Source organism: Dermacentor albipictus, chromosome 1 (genome assembly GCF_038994185.2).
Source record: "Dermacentor albipictus isolate Rhodes 1998 colony chromosome 1, USDA_Dalb.pri_finalv2, whole genome shotgun sequence".
NCBI lineage: Eukaryota > Metazoa > Arthropoda > Arachnida > Ixodida > Ixodidae > Dermacentor > Dermacentor albipictus.
The window spans coordinates 429,391,444-429,416,482 of NC_091821.1; the positions used below are offsets into that span (position 1 = coordinate 429,391,444).

The 25,039-nt window shown below is 49.6% G+C and overlaps 1 protein-coding gene across 1 annotated transcript; it reads left to right on the plus strand.

The window, feature by feature from the left end:
- Window positions 1-1,360: 1,360 nt before the first annotated feature.
- Window positions 1,361-24,743, plus strand: LOC139054733 ((3R)-3-hydroxyacyl-CoA dehydrogenase-like). The gene is made up of 3 exons (XM_070532280.1): window positions 1,361-1,529; window positions 5,929-6,128; window positions 24,238-24,743. The coding sequence occupies exons 1-3, from the start codon at window positions 1,361-1,363 to the stop codon at window positions 24,637-24,639; spliced, it is 771 nt and encodes a 256-aa protein (XP_070388381.1). The 3' UTR covers window positions 24,640-24,743.
- The last annotated feature ends 296 nt before the right edge of the window (window positions 24,744-25,039 follow it).

Here is a 25,039-nt window from a genome sequence, read left to right on the forward strand (position 1 = left end):
TAGGCTAGTTGTTCTGCCGTAATCGCCTAGGATGAAGCCCCTCCCCCCCCCCTCCCCCCGAACGGAGTTGATCTTAAATAATTTATGGTGAGTGGCCCATCTGACTCCCTCCCTCCATCCCCCACCCTCCCTCCTTATGTATCTATGACCAGTTGTAGTTTTCATATAAGCAAAAAGTGAGTTTCTATTGTTGCCAAAGTCGTGATCACCAAATCCGAGGAGGACATGATACGATGAGATCGCAATTCCTGGCTTGTTGAAGAATGTTTAGCATTCCATCGCCCATTATATCGTGATAACATATAACATATGCATAGTGACGCCGTCTTGTGAGGATTTTTCAACAAAAACCAATACATTCTTGAGGCCCGTTCTTGCAATTGATGCCGATTCAGGCCGCAGTTCTATGTAGGCAACGGTGTGCGTGCTGGATACGCCCGCCTAGGAGAAGAGAGAACTATCCATCAACGTAACGACACAATCTGCGTTAGTTTGCGCACATTGGCCCGCTTGTTGATTTGCGCTTTTATCTGCACATTTCATTGAGTACTAAGCGCTGAACGTTAAGTACAATCAGAACTGGACTCGCATCCGGGCTTTCATTAACGAGGAAAAAGGGAGAAAGAGTTACGCTGTAATAAAGAAGGACGGTTGGCAGCACATGTTAATTGGTGTCGAGGCCCACCCAGTCTCTCCTTTCACGAACGTTCATTAGCGGTGCAGTGGTGCGTCTTCATTGTCGTGTGCCTCCCTTTCCACTGCGCCCTCCGTCCCATCTGTTTGCACTTTGCATTCTTCTCTATATCGCTGACCGTCACGCAGTCACGATAATTACCTGGCTCACCTGCAGATTGAACGTACTAAGGTTAACATCGATTAAAAAAAAAGAAAGAACAGCTTATCGCTAGTTCTTTCACTGAAAATCACGGTTTTTTGTATAGCTGCCGAGGCGATATTTACGTATGCCATCCCGCTTTCCAGTCGCCATTATCTTCTTGTGCTCTCGGCTGAAGAAGACGTTTGCATCTCCGGAAACAATTCACAACTCCCTGTTTGACGGGCCCTAGAACGGGCAAGAAGGTAGTAGGAGTCTTCACGCATCGAGTAAATAAGAAACGAAAGCAACGAGCCAGAGAGGACGCAGTCAGCACGCCAACACGATAAAGGCAAGAATGTATCGAAGAAAAGATGCGGTCGCGACGAGAGGGCGCCTCAGCGCTGCTAGATAGTAACTAGACAGTGGTGGGCAGTGCGTAAGTTACGCACGTACGCGGCAGTCGGTGCTCGGGGAAAGAAAGAAGCACATAGGCTCCCTGCGGTGCGAAGTCGAAGCCAGAGCTCGACGTATGCTCGTGGAGAGATGTCTGCAGAGAAAGGAGGCTCCCTCGCGGGTCGCCTTGCCGTGGTGACTGGCGGAGGTGGCGGAATCGGGGGCGCCATCTGCAGAGTGCTGGCCGAGAGAGGAGCTCGTGTCGTTGTCGCCGACATCAAGCTGGACGCGGCGCAGGCAGTGGCCAAATCGCTCCCAGGTTGGTGCAAGCGTGGATTTTAAAACTGCGTACTCTGGCAACCGGTGGCCCACCGTTCGGGCACCTGCACCCTTGAAGCACTATATGTTTCGCAGCAGGTATACTTGTTGAGAAACCTTTTTTTGCACACTCTGGATGAAAATGTTGGTTGGGACACCTTTGCTATAAAACGAAGCTTTCTTTGCCTCTTCGACTTTTCCACTGCTGCTGCTGCAGTCTTGCACGCCGCGTCGGGGGGTGGTTCAGAGCGTGTACTAATGCGTAAGTATTGTTTGGCAAGCACCCCAGCCCGTCACGCGAACACTTTAATGCCTTGTATGTACACAAAAGTGTGTTATTTGTGAAGTTAAAACATTTAATCGTTATAATAACGTAAATTCATATGATTAGGAGCTTCACAGGCGATACGCAACAACCGAAACCAAATAAAAAATCGATTAGAGAGAATTCTAATAGGCTACATAAGGTCCCATAAATATGTATAGAGAAGCGTATAATAGGGCAGGGCCAACTGAAACTTATGAGTGGGCCAACCTGAAATTTAGGTGTGGGCCAACCTAAATTTGGGGGTGGGCCAACTTGATATTTAGGCATGGACGAACTTAAATTTGCGGGTGGGCCAACTTGACACTTGGGGTTGGGCCAACTCAAGTTTGGATATGGGCAAACTTGAAATTTGTGAGTGGGCAACTTAAATTTGAGGGTGAACCAAATGAAATCGGGGTTCATGCTTGCAACTTCAGTGGACTTTCTGCATTCTTTTTTACATGAAAGGAGCGCGGCAAAGAAGAAATGCCACTCGAGAAACTCGTTTCGATCTTTCCATCGCGTCGCATATGCACAATGCCCTCTGGAGCTCCCTGAACGTCGTCAAATTAACCTCTCGACAGCTGTAATTATCCGCGACCGCCCGCGAAAGCATTGCAGAAACTGCAGCGCTTACCCTATGTGGAAGCTTAGAAGAGTGATGGTTTAGGCTAGTGGGTTTTCCATTTTAGATTGGGTGGTACAGCGCGAAGCAAGGACAAGGGACGCAAGAAAAACGAGGACAAGCTCTTACTGCCAACTGAAATTTTATTGCCTGGTGCATGATGTTATATATAACAGAGGGAAAATGATATTTGTATTGTTTGTTTTTTACATATATATTTTTTATGCCTTTTTCCCTCTGTTATTATATATGACACCTCGCGCTAGGCAATAAAATTTCAGTTGGCAATAAGCGCTTGTCCTAGTTTTCCTTGCGTCCCTTGTCCCTGCTTTGCACTGTACCACACAATCTAAAAATTAGGGTAGAGGTAGATAGAATGGTGGAGAGGGAAGAGGGAGAAGAAGCCGAGAATGGGTAGAACCGATGCAATCGCGCAACGAGTGTATAACAGCTTTACCCACCCCTCCAACGCAAGGAAACGCTACTACTACATATACACGACAGCGGTTGCGGGCAAACTGAAGGCCCGGTAGGGTGGTACGTTTCTGCTGTTTCCGAAAAATAAACACCATGCAAATTTGTAAACCAGACAACTAGAGCAAACCGTGCAGACGCACAGTCGCAATAAACCGCCGTAAGTTCTAGCCGACACTATACGGAAGCGGTCGCACGCCAAATTAACACTTATGCACTGCCCGGTGCGGTATAGCTTTGCTGCCATGACATTGCTCGACGTTGCGGTTCCGATCCCGACTGCGGTAGCCGCATTTACACAGGAGTGAAATACAAAAGCGCTCGTGTACTTAGATTTAGGTGCACTTTAAAGAGATATCAGGGTGTCAAAGTTTATCCGAAGTCCTCCACTACGGCGTGCCTCAGAATCCGATTGCGGTTTTGGCACGTGTAGCCCCATAATTCAGTGGAAGTCCAACACTTCATCCAAGGTGCGATGAGCCATGTGAGGCAGTAAGAACGCTCAACGCTCTTAGAATTTACCAGCAATGGTGCATATCAACGCCTCAAGTAAACACGTCTTCCTGTGTGTTCTGTGTACTATACGCAGACGAACAGCACTGCTGCACGCAAGGCAACAGTTAGCATAAGCTCACCACTCTCGTATTGAAGTAAACACTGAAGCAATTAAAAATCAGCCTTATGATCGCCACTGTAGCTAATGATCGTCAATCAAAGCAAATAGCGAAAAAAGCTTCGCTTACATTGATTCGCATGGTGCATGGGATACGCAAAATTTTTTTAGTCACACATTTTGTGTACGTAGTCAAGAGTTCGACGAAAATTCACCTGGTCAGGTAACATGTACTAAAGGCGTCTGGTAACTAAACAAGGTAAGAAGGTTATTGACGCTTCGGACTTAAGATGTAATTCTTAGTTCATAATGTCCAGCCACTGACCAAGCCTTGTGAACTGACGTTTCAGAATCCACATGATTTACTGGTTCACAATGCCTGACGTTTCAAAATCCATACGTATTCATCCTTACCGAATCGTATGGGTTTCCGTGCGGTGGGTTTGAGCTCCCGTACCATGAGTTCGGAACCCCCATCGCATGGACTTGGAAACCGAAAGCAACGCTCATGCGAGCAAAGGAAGCCAGAGCGCTGCCTTGGCCAACACCACCTAGAAAGCAGAAGGCCTGTTCACTACGTCCATGCTACTGGCCCCAAATTTTCATTGCCAAGGTTGGCGTTACGAAGGCAGTGACGTCAAAATCACTGTTGCCTACTCGGGAGCATCCCCATTAGACTCTATGGCAGTCAGGCCACTAGCATGACGTCAAGGATCGGAGTGTAAAGGCCTTGTGCTATCTAGGTGGGGTTACCTTGGCTGAGGCGCAGCCGTGAGGGTGCGTGCACTTAGCTCGGTCGTTTACGCATCCAAGCGCATGCGCGTCTCTGTATAGTGATGATAATGATAAAAACTGCGTTTGTCGCCAGGGGCGCAACTCCCTTATTCCAGGCTGTTTTTCTGGCACTCATCCAGCGCTCGCTGAATGCCTTCAAACCCTGCACGCCCGAGTCGCGCATGTGCCGTCGATAACAGGACAGCACGATGGCACCGGCACCAACGGCACGATCACACCTTGAGCGTCACTATAATTGCTATCAGAATGAAAGCAACCCGGTCCAGTAAAGAATGGCTGATTTCGTGCTCTTCGATGAAGAAAATCATGGGCGCCAAAGGGTTGAACTTTAGGCAAGTAACGGCATTTAAACCAACAGAAAACAAATCCAAGGCAGGCGTAAGAAGTGAAGTGAAATAAAAAAATGAATAAAAATATAAAAAATAAAAAGACAAGATGAATTGCCACCCGCCGCGGTTGCTTAGTGGCTATGGTGTTGGGCTGCTAAGCACGAGGTCGCAGGATTGAATCCCCGCCACGGCTGCCGTATTTCGATTATTATTATTTGTTTTGAACACATACAATTAACAGGAAAGGGAAAGCGAGGAGCAGGCTGGCAAATGATTTCAATGGGGGCGAAATGCGAAAACACTCGTGTGGGTGAACATTAAAGAACCCCAGGTGGTCCAAATTTACGGAGTCCCCCACTATGGCGTGCCTCATAATCAGAAAGTGGTTTTGGCATGTAAAACCCCCTAATTAAAAAAATGAATTGCCGCTTTATCACAAAGGACCTAGTTGGTGCTTATAATCATATTCATCATATTGGTAACAGTGAGAATAGAGTCCGCAGCTTCCTGTTGACGCATACATTGCTCTACCTCTACTAAGCTACGGAGACAGTGTTGTCTTATCTCTTCATAAACATGCGCAAGGCGTTTTATTGGAGGGGCGAATTTGGTCTCTGGTCAGTGAATTGTGCTGATCCCCAAAGATGCATTGCTACGCATGTTAATGCGATTAGCATGGCTAGTATACTTCATGAACTGTATTCTATGTCGGCATCTAACAACTTTCCTTGCACATAGGAAAAATGCACACAGGACAGTCGGCGACAGTTGCGGAGAAAACAAAAGCTCGAGTGGCACCGAAGTACAGCAGGCCTCTGTACGTGCTACGTACAAAGGCCCGCTACGTACAAACATTTCCTTTCTCCAACTTTCGGCTCACTAGAAAGACTATTTGCCTTTGAATAAATCTTGCGTGGCTCCTTGAGCAAGCCGGCAGCGTGCATGCATAGCGCAACTATTACCGCGGTTTTTTCGCTGAAATCTTTGAGACCGATCTAAATTAGGACCCCGGCAGCAAGCTGGGGCCCTTTCGGCTACGGCCAAACACTTCGATTGGACGCCACAATCGAGAAACTTGGGCACAGCACATAGCGAAAGAGCCACTGCGACCCTGGATATCGTAGCCATCTTTGTTTATTTGGACACTGTTTCCAGCACACGTAACGGAGTGCAGAGTTCCGAACAGATTACAATATGGTGCAATCTGCCGCAGTCAAGTAATAGGTATAAACATAATGCATGAAATTTTCGTCGCAGGTGAATCCGATCACCGGGCCGTGCATGTGGACGTGGGAGAGTCGGCGTCCGTCGAACGCCTGTTCGAGGCGATCCAGGGGTTCAGCGGGGGCACGCCGGTCAGCATAGTCGTCAACTGCGCCGGCATAGATACCCCCTTCACTTTGATCACCGACTCGAGCGAAGTAGACTTCGATCGTGTGATAAAGGTGAACCTCAAGGTGAGACGCAGGTTTCGTAAGAGTGCACCCGAATTTGCGCCACTGCTGGGTAGGGGATACCGATATGACCTAATGTAGCAATAGGCGTAACAATAAAGCTTCGCCATACCGTTCGACAAAGCCGGCCGACCGCGCCCATACTGCAAAAGCGGCAACTCAAATTCAATAGGGAGCTGCGTAAAGTGCCAATCGGATCGGGGGGGGGGGGGGAGGGGGTAGCCTAAAACATTTATTACCAGAGATGAAAAAACGTTACTGGCAAAAGCGTATGCCCCTCCTTGGTTCTGTTTTGCGCTACTGAGGAATGGGGCTACAACTGCCGCCGCTCACGCGGCCGCGTACTTTGAGTACTGGCGATACACTCGATATCGAAACATGAGAACGAGGAGGAAAAGAGCCGAGCGCTGTCAAGAACGCTTTTTTTTTTCGCGCTCGTGGTGTCGTCGGTGGGCTGTCCCCACCAACGCCGGCGCCCTCTTTTCCAAGGTTGTCCCCTCTGGGGAGGGGGAGGAGCTCCTTACAGGATGTTGGAGAAGGGCTGGCAGTTTCTTTTTCTTGAGTCATAATTTAGTATTGAGCACGAGGGCCATACGCGAGGACATAAAGGGGCGGTCTGGGTGAAAACCTCACTGAGTCATTTCAGCCTTATGCGGTTACGACCTAGGAATGGGTTGGCTCTTGGCTGTGCGTAGTGGCTGGGAGCTAGTGCTTCTGAGCGACTGCTAAAGCCCAGTCCGTTAGCTGTTGTTGCACAGCCGGATCAGAGCTGGACACCGACCGCAGCCTCCCATCGCTCGAGGTCAATGAGTTTCCAATCGGCAGAAGGTTGGAGCTCAGAGCACAGGTGTAGAATGTGATGGAAATCTGTTTTAGGGCGCACCACAGAGGGTGCACTCAGACGAGAAATGTCCCGGGTTTATTAGTGCTAGATGGGCGGCGGAGAGAAAAAGGCGGGATTGAACCTGGCGCCACGTCACCTGCTGCAGTCTGGTGAGATGTTTGTGTAGTGGTGGGTACCGGAGCCTTTGCTCTCTATAATGAAGGGAAATCCCACGATTTTAGGTATGCGTTCGCGAGCGTCTCCCTAGTTGGTGGCGTGCCCTGCTTGGCTGACTAATCCTCGAGCTAGAGAATGGGCGGCCTCGTTTCCGGGGTGACCTGCGTGAGCGGGGACCCACAAAATTTGGATCGGCCTCGTAAGGGGGCGGGGCGGGATCCGGGCCAGAAGGCGTGAAGCCAGGCCCGACATGTGTGCGTGGGCGAAGTTGTGGAAGGTGGTCTTGGAAGCACTAAAGGTGAGTGTGGCAGAAGTGGAGGGGATGATCATGGCAATGGTTGCCTCCTCGGCCTCCATAGAGGAGGTGGCGAGTACCAGGCCAGTGACCTGCGGGACCAGGGAGTTGGAGACGCCGCTTATAGCGACGGCTATGGATGAGAAGGGGTAAGAGGCGGCGTCGACATATATCGGTATCCGGTCGCGTGCCGTAATATTTGTGAAGAGCCTCCCCAGGGGCCGCTATGCGAGCCGTGTGGTGCTCCGCGTGCATGTTTTGGGGAGGGGATGTACCCTGAGGAGAAGGCGGATGTGAGATGGGAGAGTGTTCTGCAGGAGGGGCGTTGAGGTCAATGCTGGTCAAGATGCGTCGACCAGCAGTGGTGGAGGAGAGCCGCTCGAATTGGGCCGAGCGGTGAGCTTCATTGAGTTCCGCGAGGGTATTGTGGAGCCCCATGTGGATGAGTCTTTCGTTTTAGGTGTGTCGGGGTAGGTTGAGGGCCGATTTCTAAGCCTGCGAAATAAGGGCGTTGACTTGATCTTCTTCTACCCAGGAGACGAAAAGATACGGCAATGAGTAGACTACCCTACTGGGGAGTACGAAGGCTTGAACCAGCCGTCTGGGATCATGTTTGCGCATGCCTCGGTGTCGGTTAGCTATGTGGTGGATGAGATTTACCGTCTGGTCAACGGTGGCCGTGAGTTTGCTAATAGTGGCGGTGTTCTTGCCATTGTATTAGAGGAGGATACGGAGGATGCGAACCTTGCCAACCTCGGGGATGGGAGTGCCGTCATTGGTCGCTCTCAGTGTGGGTGGATGCCCGATATCAGCCGTCACTTTGTGGGAGGCCGGAGGACGAGGAGTTCCGATATGGTGGGGGAGCAGGCTAAACCGACTTCGGCTGCACAGGCTGCCACTCTTGCCTGCAGTCTCTTCCATAGCGCGTGTAGTGGTCGACGGAGTGATGTCGTCCACGTAGAAAGAATGCGAGGGAGTGGGAATGGAGGCCAGGCGCATGCCATTGAGATTAGGTTGATGTTGAAAAGGAGCGGAGAAAGGACTGACCTTTGGGGGGTGCCTCATCTGCCTAGGGAGAATGTAGGTGAGGAAAGAGATCCGAAGGTGATCTCAGTTGTGCGCTGGCGAAGGAAGGCCGCAATGTACTGATGTACGCCTTTGCCGACCTGCAGTGAGGAGAGCGCTTCCAGGATGGCCGCATGGTGCACATTGGGACAGGCTTGCCTGAACCTGCCGGGGGTTTGGATAGCATTGACGTGTCATTCGGCGGCGCTTGCTTCAGGGCGGGGTAGATGTTGCTGCGGGCCCGAATGGCTCGGGACCAGCGTGCGTCGTCCTCAATTTCGTGGGGCGAAAGCTCTTTTCCTTCGCCGTGGTATACCATCTTGAGATGCGGACCCGGAGGCGAGACAGGGCAATGAGTAGTCGGTGGCACTCCTTAGACCTATAGCAGGCCACGCCCGGCGTCGGCCGAAAATCGACGGAAAATAGGAAAATTTGCAGTACCGAAATGTTCCAAAAATGAAACAGACTGGTGCCGGGCACCTTCACTGACCAATTCTGGTAGAATTCAGGTCATTCCCAGTCGATTAGCCGTCACGAAGCCTGAGGAAAGACGGAGTTGGCGTGGAGCGCGTCTGCACCCACCCGAGGGAAGCGGCGTTCCTCCAGGACATAACAGGGCATCTGTCAGGTGTGCCTTTCTGTTGTCCTTGTTCAGCTTGCGCTACAACAAAATAAGATATACCGCACCAACTATCCCCTATAACTACCCTCATCTGCCATGGTTCTCAGTGCATGGCTATGACGTTGCGCTGCTGAGCTCGAGGTCAAGGGTTCGACTCTGGACTTGGCGGCCGCGTTATGATGAAAAACAGACAAAAACGCCTGCGTACTTAGAAGTTGGTCAAAACAATTTGGAGTCCCCCACTATGGCAAGCTTTATTATATCGCGGTTTACCCACGTCAAACCCCAGAATACATCGTACCTTTCAGACAAATGAATAAGCATGGCCGTCTACGCACTGTAAAATCTGGCTCTGCGTAAAATTATAGTGCAAGCACTGTTGCCACTTACCATCAATGCCGCTGTAGGCACAACTTCTGTAATGGCTGTAATGCCGCGTTCAGACTACAGTCGCATCCGCTATAAGTGGCGTATTTATTGCAATTTACGCAACTGCTGGAACGACTGTTTACGCAGCTAGCAACCGCCTACGTTCACATTGAGCCTTTCGATAAGATACGTTTTTTACGACTGGCCAATCACCGTTCTGGGACAGCCGCGTTTCGCATTTTTTGACATGGCGCCGATCAGCAAGTGGCTGTTAGCGCAGGTCGAGGCTCTTCAAGCCCAAAGTTTTCAGGCGCTGGTCATAGAGTATCGGCCTCTGTCGCACTTCTTCAATTAGTTATTCATCGCTGCACAGCGAAGAAGCTTCCGCACTTAGCATCATCACTAGGCACGGGCAATGTACACAACACAATGAGACCGGAAAACCGCACTGCACTCAGGGACACCGCGCGCGTTCGGCGCGAACCCGGGAAAACGCGGATGGCGTCGGCAGCAGCAGGAAGGAACAGCGTTGCAACGCCGGATGGCTGGGAAGGCGGTCACCGGATGAAAACACGGAATATGGGGAGGCCGGAAGCTCCGTGACCGGAAGATGCAAACCGAAACTGCTTCGTGCATTGGCGGCGTCGTAACAGTCGTATCTGTGCCTGTCGTAAAAGTAGCGGGTACTCCAACACTTACGCCCAGGCTGGTTGCGATTGTTGCGTACTTTCCGCTAAATGCAGCATTAGTGTGAACAAAGTAGTTGCGCTTTTTGCGTTTACGCTTACGTTCCGTGCGAACGACCCGTACGTAGCGCACGTAGTCTGAACATAGCATGAGTTGTTTCGCTCGTACGATGAAAGTCATACGGGATGGCTGCACCCTTAACAGTTTCGAGCATCACACCGCGTAGTATTGTCTCTGTCACATGCGTCGCAGTGCACTGTCGCAGTGCGCAGTGCACCAATTTTATCAGTGCACCCTTTTTTCCCATTATATGGACACTCCAGGCGCATTTCTGCCGTCGCCGTCGTCGTGGTGTTACGTATAATATCCAAGGGTGATAACCGTCGCAAATTCGCAAATTGTCGTAAATTCGTCGTAAATTGAGGACGACGCAACGAGCTATGGAAAGAAGAATGATAGGTGTAACGTTAAGGGATAAGAAAAGAGCAGATTGGTTCAGGGAACAAACGCGAGTTAATGACATCTTAGTTGAAATCAAGAAAAAGAAATGGGCATGGGCAGGACATGTAATCAGGAGGGAAGATAACCGATGGTCATTAAGGGTTACGGACTGGATTCCAAGGGAAGGGAAGCGTAGCAGGGGGCGGCCGGGGTTGTTCGAGAAATATGGGAGAGGCCTTTGCCCTGCAGTGGGCGTAACCAGGCTGATGATGGATGGATGGATGGATAACCGTCGCTGCGCGCCGTATGCTGTGTGTGCGAGTGAAAGCGTGCGAGGGTGAGCCTACGATGGCAGCTCATCCTCACATAAGCATTCTTTGCCATCGGAAAGACCATGGGGTAGACGCGCGTAAACTAGGAAAAGCAAGTAAGCAAACCTAAGCAAAAACCAATTTACAGCAGTGCTTACGCATTAGTAGACAATTTTCAGAATTTCTGTAGTATTTTTTCTCTATCACGCCTTCTTTGATAATAAGACAGTCTATCAGATTTCATCAGGAGACAACTTATCCTCAGGTCAGCGGATTCAAAATCAAGCTACACGAATCACAATATTTAGAAGTGTCTAATGACGCTTTGTTACTTTTTACGTGTAACGTTTTTCTGCTCAAAAGCATAACAGATAGCTTCTCGGCCACCTGTGTACAAGTTCGTGACTGGACAGCTTCCATTTCCTTTGCTGCATCACAGTTTGCTATACCTCGTGTTCCACCGACTCGCTCTGCTACAATAAATAATTTCTTGTTACCAAAGGCCAGAACCAATTAAGGCAAGCTCAGTGGAAATTTTTTATCCGTGTTATTTATGGATCTCATTGTCAGCATGTATAAAGAAAGATCCCATTTAATCATTCAGGAGAAATTTACAATGTTCAGTTTTGTATTTATGCTTCGCACAGTTTGTTGTTGCATATTCTGATGTTCCACTTACTATATCCTTTGTAGCGATTGTGCTTTTACGGTTTTAGCTAGTTTAGGTTATGTTGTTAGCTATTTATGTTCTTGATTTTATGCGAAGCATATTACGAGAGCTCAACCCAGCTCCTCAGGCGCGGTGGTGTCGCCTTCAATACCACGTGACACCGTGACGTCACGACAGAGGAGAAACGGGGCTCCAACTCGCGCCATCGCTCGCGGCGGTATATAAGCAGCTGCGCTTGCCTCTGCTAGACACTCACGAGGTGAGATGCTTCCTGGAGACAGAGCTGCTCGTTGGAATGAGAAGCGAAGTTTGCGGCGTGCTACAGAGACTGATTTTCTAGGTGGCTTTGGCTCAACTCTTGCAAGATGGCCTGGGTGGGAATCGAACCAGGGTCTCCGGAGTGTGAGACGGAGACGCTACCACTGAGCCACGAGTACGATGCTTCAAAGCGGTACAAAAGCGCCTCTAGTGAATGCGGTGTTGCCGTAGAAACGAGCTGTTTCTATGGCTCAGGCGTGCGTCGCTTGCTCAGGCGCACATTTCGTTGCCGCGCCGAACGCTGCGTTGCTCGACGCTCACCGCGTCCAATGCGGGGCGCGTAGTCGCTGCGCCGTAGCCCATTGCCTTACACCCCTTGGCGGGTCGACGGGAACGCTGTCGCGTTCCACTCTTGAAGGCGAAGCAGAGTAACGCATGAGTTGTTTCTTCGTCTAGACGAACCAAATATAGCCAAGCAACAGCAGTTCACCAGGCTAAACAGTGGTTCAACAACTAAAATAAAGGCTAGTATGCTTCGCATCCTGGGCTTAACCTTAGCTAAGCCACAGCCATTTTTTGAATTGCAGCTCAATATGCCCCCGTACAAGAAAAACGAGTGTACGTAGAATCTCCTCAGAGGGTTATCCGAATGATGCGCAAGCATTTCATAGTAACGACGTGGTGGTGTGTGGTCGTGGGCTGGTCTGTTTAGCACAATTGCCAGAACGACCATGAAAGAATTGTGAAACGGAGAAGCGCGCTTTCAACACCGAACTGCTAAGCGAGACCTGCACGAGATGACGTAGAAGAGGCGAGTAGAAGCAATGTTCACTCGTGTTATACAGAGGCCGCATCGGATGTGGACTCGGGGCGACACTACGAGGGAGATGTAGAAAATGAAGGAAATGTTTGCAGCTTTCCCTGGAACGCCGTCATCGGGCGGCGTCGGCGCGGCGTCGTTGCTCTTGTTTGTTGCGTTCGGCGGCGTGTCGCTGTTGTAGTTCCCCGCTTTGCTCAGCGTCGTTCATTTGTTTCTCGCGCAATCTGTATTTACGCCGATGCTGTGCATTCCTGCGCTTCCGTTCTTCTTCACAAAGCGACTGCGGTCGGCTTGGCGCCGTTACGGTAAATGCGACAGCTCTGCGGCGACACGAACTGCTGCGGAAGGCGGCGCAACGTGAATTGACTAGGCAAGCACACTACTGCAGGGGGTGGCGCCAGGCTCGCTGGTGACGTTACGATCCGAAGCCACGGCTGCTCCACAGTTCTGGCACGTACTTGATTGTACACGTCACGTGGTCGCAGAGACGCGCTCGTGCCCCTGCTCGAGCGATGGTCGTGATTGAGCTATTCCTTCTTCAATAAACCATGAAATTATAAAATTCAGATCGCAGAAAACACAATTTTACAGTAATATTATAATAATGTTATTATTCAATATTTAACCACCCGTCCTTTAAGCCGACACTTTAATTTATATATTTTTAATGTTTAGTTCATGTTACTCTAACTGTCTATGCAAGGCTGAACGCCTTAGTGCACACTACCTTATTTGATTTATTTTTCAGTTTTCTTCTCGCTTCTGCTTATTTATTTTATTTCCGTTGTCTGTTTTATTATATTACCTCACTGTTCGTGGCCTATCCCATACAGTGGTTTTCTGCCAATAAATAAAGCATCATCATCATTGTCGTCGTCATCGTCGTCGGCGCGTGGAATGTCGCTGATTGTTCTTTTGCCAAGGCAGACGCCATCTAAGCGTTTCGTGGTGGAGACGGTCCTGCTCAACCACCTGTGAGTGTGATCCAAGCTTCGTCCGTTCACTTCTTTCTCATCGTGTTGTATTGATGCGAGGATCATTCCGAGGCCGGAATTTTTTCCGCTCGCACAGACCGTCTGCAACGGCCTTCAGCTGGGCGTCAGTAACTCGAATCAAGCCGAGCAGCCGTGTTCAAAGCGACATTTCTAGAGGCAGCGCCACAGAGATCAGATAAGGTCTTTACCCTGGCGTGAATCGAGTCACGGAGAACTCATGTGATGGTCAAATGCATCGGAGCTCGACGAAAGAGCTGACCAGCGACAGCATCCCTTCAGAAATATTTGAGTTGCCCTGCACAAAAACCCCGGACGATCGCGTTTGCCGATTGGTGCCACATCTTGGGGCTTGTAACAGACTCCTTTGCCGGCTAGGCATCCAGCTTGAGGTGGACGAAGATGACGATGAAGAAAATGTGCAGCTAGTGAGCATTCCGGGAAGGCGCTTCGGAGGTGAAGAGAACGGATTGAGTGACTGGGAAGTGCGCTTCACACTCTGTTTCTTGGTCACTCTTCTTAAGTCGCATAGATGCATTGTTGTCGTCGATATTAACTACATCGTTGCTAGTACACTGGGCGTGGCGCTTGATGACATGCCTGCACTGAAGAGAGTAAGCGTCAGCAGGCAGCCAGCTACTGAAACTTCAGATGTGCAACTCGTCTGCGCAGCAGTAGCTTCCCTGAAGCAGATCAGGGAACTGAGGATCTTAAACAAAAGTCACGCGGTGTACTTGGAGTTGCGGTCGGTCCAGACCTTGTTAAGACTCAATAAGACTCTCACCAGTCTTGACATCGGACACTTGGAGACGAGCAAGAGTTACTCACTGATGCTTATCCAGGCCCTCATCGAGAATAGCAGCATCACTCAGCTTGCTGTCAGTTCTTGCATCTTCACTTGCGGTCCCACAAACTCGGCAGAATCATTCGCGAAGTATTTGGCAAAGAAAAGTTCTGCGCTACAGAGCCTGACCCTCAGGGCGTTTCGAACCGTGGACAGGAACGCTTTGGCCAACTTGGTCGAAGCCATCTCGGCTGCGGATGCACTTCGAGACTTGGCCGCGGAACTTCAGCTCGCGTGCCCGGAAGACATGTCTTTGTTAGCCAAAACACTCAAGAACTGGCGCCTGCGAAGAGTCAACTTTGCACGGGTTAAATGCTGCGAACGTGTTCTGCAGCCACGCACAGCCGCACTCCTGAGACAGCAACGTAGACGAATAATACAACCTTGGCTGTCGGCGATCGCGGAAAACTCATCCATGCTGAAGCTGTCGATGAACTTGTCGGGATTTGGAACAGAGGGGTCTTGCGCCTTTCTCCGTGCAGTGGGACGAAACAGGTCGCTTGAATGTGTGTCGGTTTGTGATCTTCCGGCAGGGCACGGCCTCAGGGAGGTATGCAGCGTGATCCAGGATGGAGGAATGACACACAGAGTCATCATCGCGGAGCACCACTTAATTCCCGAAAACATCGCGGTGCTGCAAGACTGTACACTCTTAACGAGTGTAACCATCATCTCAAAAGAAATAGCAGACAGGCACATTTTTTGGCGCGCATTTATAGTACTGTCCCGTTGCCCTCACGTCAAGTCGCTTTGCGTGAAAGACCACCTCGATGTGGCGGACGAGACTGTGATGATGGCCATGTGCGTCTACATAGCACAGTCACCAACACTCCGGAACCTCAGCCTTTCTCTCCAAGGCAGATTCTACGATTTATTGGCGCTTTACCGCAGGCGATTGGAGTGCCCCGTGATTGTGGCACTGTCTGCAAACTGCAGTTTGAGAAGTGTTAGTTTGCATATGCGCCTCAGCAATAGGGACTGCGAGTTGCTAGCGGAGACAGTCTCGATCAACCCGCTGATCAGCGAGCTTTCATTGCCGGTCAGTCGCCACACCTTCAACGCCGCCTTCCTAACCTCCCTGCTGCCGAGAATGTCGGGAAATAACACCTTGCTTCGCCTCGAGGTCCCCAACGTCCCAGGTTACGAGACCCAGACTTGCGCCATACAGGACATCACAAGAAGGAACCGCAGCACCTTCAGCCGAGCAGCGCGTTTCGTTTTGGGACACTGGGATCCGCGGTGTGCACGCGCTCTGGAGCTAGTCTCTGGTCACCCGAACTTCGTCGAGATGATCCAGGACAAAGCAAGGGTAGGCGCCGCCGAAGCAGCCGCGATGATCAGCCGAGCACGTAAGACCTACAACGGTCTCGACGAATTCATGCAGATGGCCGGCGTCGTTAAGGACGGAGTTGGATGCTTTTCCCGACACGACGGCAAGGCGCAACTTGCAGATCTGAACGAGTATTGTTGGTTGGAAATCCGGAAGTACCTTTGCCTCACGGATGTCAAGGACAACTAACTGATCGTGGCACATCGGTGGTTGCACTACGTGGAAGAATGACGTCTGTGACTCTCGTCTTTCGCAGGTGAAGGTGATTCCTACCGCAACACTTACACGAAGTTACGCGTGAATGACACTTCAACGTGCAAGGCTTGCTTGGTGTCGACATGTGTCGGTAAAAGCGGTAAAAGCGAGAAGTAGCTCCTTACGGTGTGGTGTTACGTTTACGTAAGCTGCCAATTTTTTCAACAAGTTCACCCCCTGTGCGATAAACCCTTATGGTCGTGCATAATGTTTGTGAAATAAGGTCTACTGTATAGAACGGCTAAAGCGGAAAAACTGAGAACGGGGACTTTACGTGAACTCTTGAATGGTGCAACAGGTTCTCATTTCTCCAACTCCCCTTCCTAAACATGCAGGAGTCAGCCCATTATTCTATCTTTCTCTATATGTGTGCTGCAGTTTCACGATCCTATTCTCTACTGTTTGTCATTGAGTACTGCTGTTTTGCAATTAATCTTTGATTCGGCTCGGCTGGCTTACTAATTGTCGTGTCTAGGGCACGCTCGACCTAAGCGCAGTCTCAGACACACCAGTTGGCAGATGGAGGGCAAAATAACGCCCGTGTTTATTTCTGCCCTGGCTTGAAAGCGTCATTCATTCCTACAGTGCCCTTTTCTCACGCACGAGAGCTTGGTTTATTCTGGCGCATTCCCGTATCTATGCTGTTAAAACGCACGGCACAATCATTCTTGTCACCGCTACCTCGATGCGTAGCGAAGCAGTGACAAAAATGAAACGAGGGAAAAGAAAGAGAGCGCCAAAGGACTATTAAACCGAGCTATTTGGTTCATAGCGAAGACGCGCATATCTTTCCAGCAGGGGACTTCCGATCGCGTATCGTCTCCCACTGCGTGGCCGATACGAGGCGCCGACGCGTTATATGGGTTTTCGTTTTTCGCGTGCACTTGTACATTTGTAGGAGCGTGCGAGAAAGTAAAAGTCACTTGATAGCTCAGCGACTTCCTTGCCTGGCTCCCATTTGTCTCTGGGTTTAAGTTCAGCCGTTCATACTCGCCTTAAAGGGTAACATCCATAGGAAGGTTCGCCGAGCCGTCTGCGAATATCTCTGCGAAACAAAAATATTGCTTTGCTAATGTTTTTATATTTTAATCATGCTCTATCACATTCCCGCGTCATATTGTTTCTACGTCAAATTGTAATATTCAAGCACCAAGAAACACGAATTCAAATAAAGAAGTAGTTAGGATCTGTGAGATTTTATTCACTGAACTGCTTCGGTTTCTCTTATTTTCCATGGTCTATGTTCTCGACCTGGAGGAGCTAAAGCTCATGTACCTAGACCTTAATCTGCTGTATAATTCGCATATGCGTCCGTTTTATACGCCCTGTTTACATCTATATTTCCATTCACCTAGACTTGTGGCCCTTTTCCTGTCAGAAATAAACACCCGTTACTTTTTCTTTTTAATTTTTTATTTTTGCGAGGCCGCCTACTCTATTATTGACTAATATACTTTTTATATATTTCGTTCGTATATTTATTTCTCATTTTCTACCATTACTGCTCGAATCGTCGCACGTATCTTGCAGTGGGATTACGCCAATTTTTCAAGAAAGTCACTATCAACATCATCCTGCTTGCCACATTAGCCTACTACCATTTTATTCTTTGCTTGATCACCACAGTGGGGCAGCGCCATATTTGGAAGGAAATCGTAGGTGCCATCGTTGTCATCACAAACATCATCATCATCATCATCATCATCATCATCATCATCAACAACAACAACAACAACAACGCGCAGTTCTCGCTCGTTTAGTGGCGGCGCGCCATGGCGCATTTGGTGGCGCGCTGCACATGTTGACAATAGGCTTGGATGCATTAGAGCCCCTGACACGGCCGCTGGATGAAAAATAAAATAAAATAATAAAGTTGCGGCCTTTCACGTCAAGCCCGCGCTGCAAAGACGCGAATGTCTCAGCCGTAGTTCCATTCTCGGCCGCCTGGCTGGGCCAAATGGCTCTGGTTATGCGGGACGGGACGATGTCGGTTTCTAAGGGCGACGGCGTTCGAAGCGCGTTCCTCAAGCATCTTCTATGCCGATCTCAGAGAACAGTTCCTGATTGATGCGGCAGGCCGCACCTTTTTAAAACTTTTTTTTTTTATGCGAAGCATATTACGAGAGCTCAACCCAGCTCCTCAGGCGCGGCGGTGTCGCCTTCAATACCACGTGACACCGTGACGTCACGACAGAGGAGAAACAGGGCTCCAACTCGCGCCGTCGCTCGCGGCGTCGCGGCGGTATATAAGCAGCTGCGCTTGCCTCTGCTAGACACTCACGAGGTGAGATGCCTCCTGGAGAGAGAGCTGCTCGTTGGAGTGAGAAGCGAAGGTTGCGGCGTGCTGCAGAGACTGATTTTCTAGGTGGCTTTGGCTCAACTCTTGCAGGATGGGAATCGAACCAGGGTCTCCGGTGTGCGAGACGGAGACGCTACCACTGAGCCACGAGTACGATGCTTCAAAGCGGTACAAAAGCGCCTCTAGTGAATGCGGTGTTGCCTTAGAAACGAGCTGTTTCTAAGGCTCAGGCGTGCGTCGCTTGCTCAGGCGCACATTTCGTTGCCGCGCCGAACGCTGCGTTGCTCGACGCTCACCGCGTCCAATGCGGGGCGCGTAGTCGCTGCGCCGTAGCCCATTGTCTTACACCCCTTGGCGGGACGACGGGAACGCTGTCGCGTTCCACTCTTGAAGGTGAAGCAGAGTAACGCATGAGTTGTTTCTTCGTCTAGCCGAACCAAATATAGCCAAGCAACAGCAGTTCACCAGGCTAAACAGTGGTTCAACAACTTAAATAAAGGCTAGTATGCTTCGCATCCTGGGCTTAACCTTAGCTAAGCCACAGCCATTTTTTTTTTCATGCATGCTTTAACAGTTATCGAGCTTTGTGTTTTGACTATAAGGCCTCATTTTGCACTTGTGCCCTCTTTGGAAAGTATACTTCTTCAGATGTAAAAACACGCAGACGCGTCGATCCTTGCGTCCTTGTATGTATAGCGCTGCAAGGCTAAGGGTGGTCGATCAACTTGCCCATGTACTGGCGCTCAGCTAAGCATGGAGGAAGGAAATAAAGTAGTAGAGAGCATTGCGCAACGCGATTGAAGCTGAACGTCACGGCCGAACAGGCGATGCTCACGTAAGAGTGAGCATCACTCTTACGCATCATCACTGGCCGCAAGGCAAAGCACCGGTTGAGATAGCAAATTAGTAGTATAGCTGCATGAAGTAAGGATAGTAGTTTTATCGGCCGTATAAATTTGTAAACATTCGCTTGCAGTGGCGTAGCCAGAAATTTCGTTCGTGGGGGGCTCACTTTGCCACTCGGCCTCCTCCTTACAGAATTATTCGAGGGGTATATATATATATATATATATATATATATATATATATAACAACCTTGTTTATATTTTCGTACATATGCAACGACCAGGGGAAAATCTCAATGACGCTTTCCTTTGTTAGAATGTATTGCGCAGGAGCAGCTGTCACCGCTCGTGTATTGCGAGCAATTGCTCCGAAATTATAGTCGCAACACAGAACACATGTAAAAAAGCAGGAGTTCTGCAAAATATACGAGGGCGAGTCAAATGAAAGTGAGCCAATGCGAATAAATGATAAACGGGGTACATTATTTAAAAGTAGTCACCATGAGTATTTAGACACTTGTCCTACTAACGAGTGACGTAATTCCCGTCCCATAAAACTCCTTGGGTTGCTGCCTCAAAAATCTGTAAATGACTACACGTCATCTTCCGACACGAATCTGGTTCCCTTGAGCAGTTTTTTTCAAATTTTACCAAATGTGGAAGACGCAAGGAAACAGGTCTGGGCTGCATGAGGAATGTTGCAACGTTTCCCACTTGAACTTTGCCAGTTTCGTATTAACCACATCAGCGACGTAGGAACGGGCAATGTTGTGAAGCAACATGTTCCCAATGCTCAATTTTCCACGTCGTTTGTTCTTGATTGCGACACGCAGCCGATCCGACCTTTCACAATATCTGAAACGATTTAGAGTCTCTCCATGTTTAGAAAATTCGATCAATAATGGCTCCTAACGATCTAAAAAGAAGTCAACACTTTTCCGGCAGAAATGACGGCCTTTGTTTTCCTTGGGAGTGGTGAATTCAAATGCTTCCATTGTAAGCTTTGCCGTAGTGTTTCAGGCTAGTAGTAGCGGCACCATGAGTCATGCTCGGTCAAAATTGCAGACAAAATGTCGTCACCCTCATCTGGGGTTCTTTGACGTGCACTTAAATCTAAGTACGCGGGTGTTTTCGCATTTCGCCTCCATCGAAATGCAGCCGCCGTGACCGGGATTCGATCCCACGACTTCGTGCTCAGCAGCCCAACACCATAGCCACTGAGCAACCACGGCCTTTTCAATTGTATTGGGAATGATTGCACAGTGGCTTTGGCCCGGCCATGGATCGTCTTTGTAACTTTCATGTCCTTCTTTGAACGGTTTGCTACAATGCTTCACAGTGGCCAATGAAACGCAATGTTCAACGCATACGGCAGCCATATGGCGAATGATTTTTTTGGGGGGAAACATCTTCATTTGTCAAAAACTTCACGACACCAAGCTGTTCAACTTTTGGAGTGTCCATTATGTCACGTAACCCTGTTCAACCCAGTGTATGAGAACATTAAAGAACATTTAACCTCACCTCTGCATGTCACTTGTAAATAAGATGCGTATGTGCTACGCGCATGCCTCGAAAATAATGAACCGAACCATTATTGCACGGGGCGGGTTGTCTCACTTTCATTTGACTCGCCTTCGTACATTAGAAATACGAAGATACAATGGAATATACATATGTGAAGATACAGCGTGATACAGGGCAAAAATTGGCACTGGAAACAATGTTCACTGCGCATATACAGAAAACCTCGCAACAAGATGTTTAAATATACGTATAAGTCTCCAATAAATCTACGTACCTAAGAAAAAGTCACTATATATAATGCGTCAAACGAGGCAAATAAACAGGTTGCGCAACCACACATTCACAGATCACAGCACCCCCCCCCCCCTCCCTCCACTCCCAAAATGTATCGCGTGCGACAGAAGGCGGCGCGCATTCCCCCCGCTTTTCTCCCTTGCGCACACAAGCGAACGCGTTGCAATCCGTCGAGTCCCCGCAATGCTGGCGGCGAGCGACTATGCATTGGGCGCTATAACGTAAAACTATTCCAAACTTTTCTATTCCAATTCTGCTATCAGCCCTCCACGATTGGTCAAAAACGTTTTTCGACCACCCCCTATTTCACCTGTCTGTCACGCGACGTTACAAAAACCGCAATACCTCCCCATCTGATATGATGCGTGCACACTGATTATGCATGATTTGACAGAAAAAAGAAAAACAGTTATTTCTGATTCGACTCCTTTTCGCCATTAGCCCTCGGCTATTGGTAAAATGTTTTCGAGCTGCACCCACTTCACCTGCCTGTCACGCGACATCACAAAACCGCACGAACTCACCGCGTCAAAGTGACGTGTACGCGATAAAGATGCATTAATATGCCGAACAAAACTGAATTTTTTTCGGAATAGCCGCAGGCTGCCCCGTTCCGAAAGGAATAAAAGATAGCTGCCGCCGATCGCTGAGACGCTGGCTACTCGCACCTGCTGGAGAGCATGGGTGTATTTGCGTATAATAAAACTTCTTGCGTGACCGTGTAACGTTTTTAAGCACTTTCGACACGTTTACTACCTCATTCTGCCAACTCTTCTTTGCTGAGGGTCAATTTTAGCGTCATTCTTAAGCTTCCGTTGCATGCTGCCGCGATTTTCGACTAGCCACCACAAGCTAAGTAAGGGAAAGCCGACCAATCGCAGACGCCGGCACCACCCTCTTCATACGGTTATCGGTTTTCAGTGCACTGGCTCTGCCCTAGTGAATCCCTCTCCACTTGAGCGTTCTCCTCGCCTCTTGTCAGCCAATTAGATACAACAAGCCGCTCAGCGTAGGCAATGTTATTCGTTTTCCAAGCAAACAAAAGGGACCTCCTATGAACGAGGAGAGCGTTTGATTGGTCTGTTCAGACAACCCTATGGGTGACCGCCCGGTGCTTGCGTCGGTGGTTACGCAAATTTGACGTCAGGAAATTGGAATAGAAACATATTGGAATAGTTTTACATTATAGGGCCCATTGTTTCTTTTTCTCGTCTGCCAGACAGAAAGCGTCCAAAACTCTGCCAGGTGAAAAGGCAGTCGGCCAGAGAAAAACGAACGCGCATCCAAGTGCGCCGCGCGGTTGTCGATGCAGCACGATAAAAACGCATGCGCTCTGGCTGCATTGGCAGCCCGCGGGTTGCGAGAACAAAAAAAAAAAAGATGAGAAAGAGGCTTAATGTATCCTCGCGAATAAAAGTCTAGGTAGAAAAATAAATAAGAACTTAGTTACAATGGTGGCTTTAGTGTCTTGACATGGATGCTTTGGCGCAGGTGAAAAAAAATTCATATTCTTTTCTGTGACCTGATGGCACAAATGAACCACCACAACGCTTTGTCTCATCGGACCTCGCTGCGTGCTTTGTCAACTTGTCTGATAGTATGTTGATTTGGCTTGTCTCGTTGTATGGCCCGATGTACGACTTTAGAAAGGTCGATGCACCTTTGGCGTCAAATGTTTACAACAGCATTATACCCACAAAATTCCGGAATCGAAAATCTAAAGCACGACTTTGGAAATGTCAATGCACCTTTCGCATCAAAATGTTATGAGAACTTTATACCCACAAAGATTCAGAATTGAAATCCAAGCGCTCGGTAGATTCCGCGGCCTCCACGAGATGCCGAGACGAGCCCGCTCGCCATCAAAACGCCCTTGAAATTTTGTGCTCGGTGGGGCTCCTTGCAATACGATATGTGACTCCCGTTGCATGGGCGTTTCCGCGAAATCCAGCCCGATTTCACTATGTGCGCGCTAAAATGTCTAAAATGTCTTTTCGAGCATGAATTCAGGGCATTCTAGACAAAATCGAGCATGGTTTCCGGCGCCGGGAGTTGTTTTGGTCGGCGGCGCATGACAGCACGAAAAAATTTCGGGGGGGGGCTCAAGCCCCATAAGCCCCCCCCCCCCCCCTGGCTACGCCCCTGTTCGCTTGCTAATTAAATTAACAATAATAGAATTTATAAGCGTGACTGAACGAGGACGTAGAAAGAAACAGACACACAAATACAGCGCTGTCTTTGTGTGTCTGCTTCTTTCTACGCCCTTGTTCAGTCGCGCTTACGCATTATATGATGGATTAAAACCAACTAGCCCGCAAACGTGTTTTAAATAAGTTAACAAGCAGCACGCACAGGTAAACATGACACATCTCGCTCGATGAACGCTGAAACTCGCTGTCAAAATGCTGGAGTGACGAATCGCGGCAGCAGCAAGCGAATTGGCTTTCGTGCATCTCTCGCTTCAACGCGAATGAAACGTCGAAAGCACAGCACATACGAAGTCAACGGCACTACGCGCATTCTGCCAACATCACAGACACACGAGCATCGGCAACGCGTCTGTACGGCCTGCACCAAAGGCGTCTACTACGGTGGCGCATTCGTGTGTCCAACGCCGTAGTAGACGCCGTGGATGTCTCCACTCTGCATGGAGTGGCTGGCGGACGAGGAGGACACCGAGGCACCCTATCAGCCACCGCAGAAGAACGTCCCCCCCCCCCCTTCCTCGCCTGACCCCCGTGCCTCGCGCGCGACAGGATCGACACGCTTTCGGCCCGCCTTCCTCGCTCGCACACACGAGATTGAACCGCGTTCGCCGGCCCACCCTCGCAAGCTTTCACTCGCACATGCAGCATACGGCGCGCGGCGACCATTTGGTCGCCGCGTTACCGTTTTGAACTTTATACAGAACCTCATGGCGACGGCGACGCCGATGGCAGAAATGCGCCTTGAGTGCCCATATAATTGCTATCGCAATGCAAGCGAGGAAATTGCTTCACGGAGAGCTTGCTTGCCAGGGTAGCTGCGTGACGTAACGCCCCTCAGTTTATTTCTTGCCTCCATGAAGCTAAGCTTCCCAGTTCGCGAAAACGATGGTACTTTGTAGTCCGCTTTATTCTAACAAAGGGCATCAGTGGGCAATGCAAAAGATGATAATCGATTTCACGTTCTTTCACGTTCCCCGTCAGGGCCCTTTTCTGATGAGCCGCGCCGGCATCCGCCACATGCTGGCGGCGGGCGTGAAAGACGGCACCGTGGTCAACGTGTCCAGCATCACTGCCAAGAGCGGCTTCCGTGGTCTGAGCGGCTACACGGCGTCCAAGGCGGGCGTGCTGGGCCTCACCAAGACCTTGGCGATGGAAGTGGCGCCCATGGGGATCCGTTGCAACGCCATTTTACCGAGCTACACGCTTACGCCCATGTCCGATCATCTGAGCGAGGAGGACCGCGTGGCGTACCTAGCCGGCATTCCTCTTGGCCGGGCAGCGCAGCCGCGCGAGATGGCCGAGGTCGTGGCCTTTCTGTGTAGTCCCCAGAGCTCGTACATCGTCGGCGCTGTGGTCGACGTCGCCGGAGGAGCATCGCTTTAACGAGCCCTTCGGGAACCCCATTCTTCGACGCTATGGGCGCTGGGAATAAATATAGCATATACAGCGTCTAATATTTTTAAAGGGAAGCTTTCTTAGCGACCGAACCCTTTCGACCTTTCTTTGAGCACGGCTGCTGGTTTCTGCCGAACAGCCGAACACAGAACTGCACATAAGTAACGATTGGGCTTGTACGTATAGCCACCTGTTCTACCCACACAGATATGCCGATACCCGGCTCTGTTTTCTATGGAATTACGCAATGAAATGACAAAGACTACACAAATATTCTTACAGCGACAAATATACACCTTCAAGCGCATCATTCCTTAATTAAAACGAATACCTTTCTTTGGATCTTTATTTTGTTCGCATGGTCGGAGGAGTACGTCACCTGAATCGA

What these genes read in the sequence shown, in the direction of transcription:
- LOC139054733 (XM_070532280.1), top strand. Translation starts at nt 1,361, where the DNA reads ATGTCTGCAGAGAAAGGAGGCTCCCTCGCGGGTCGCCTTGCCGTGGTG. An exon ending in AGTGGCCAAATCGCTCCCAG is followed by an intron (nt 1,530 to 5,928) that starts GTTGGTGCAAGC and finishes TTTTCGTCGCAG; the next exon opens with GTGAATCCGATCACCGGGCC. An exon ending in TGATAAAGGTGAACCTCAAG is followed by an intron (nt 6,129 to 24,237) that starts GTGAGACGCAGG and finishes GTTCCCCGTCAG; the next exon opens with GGCCCTTTTCTGATGAGCCG.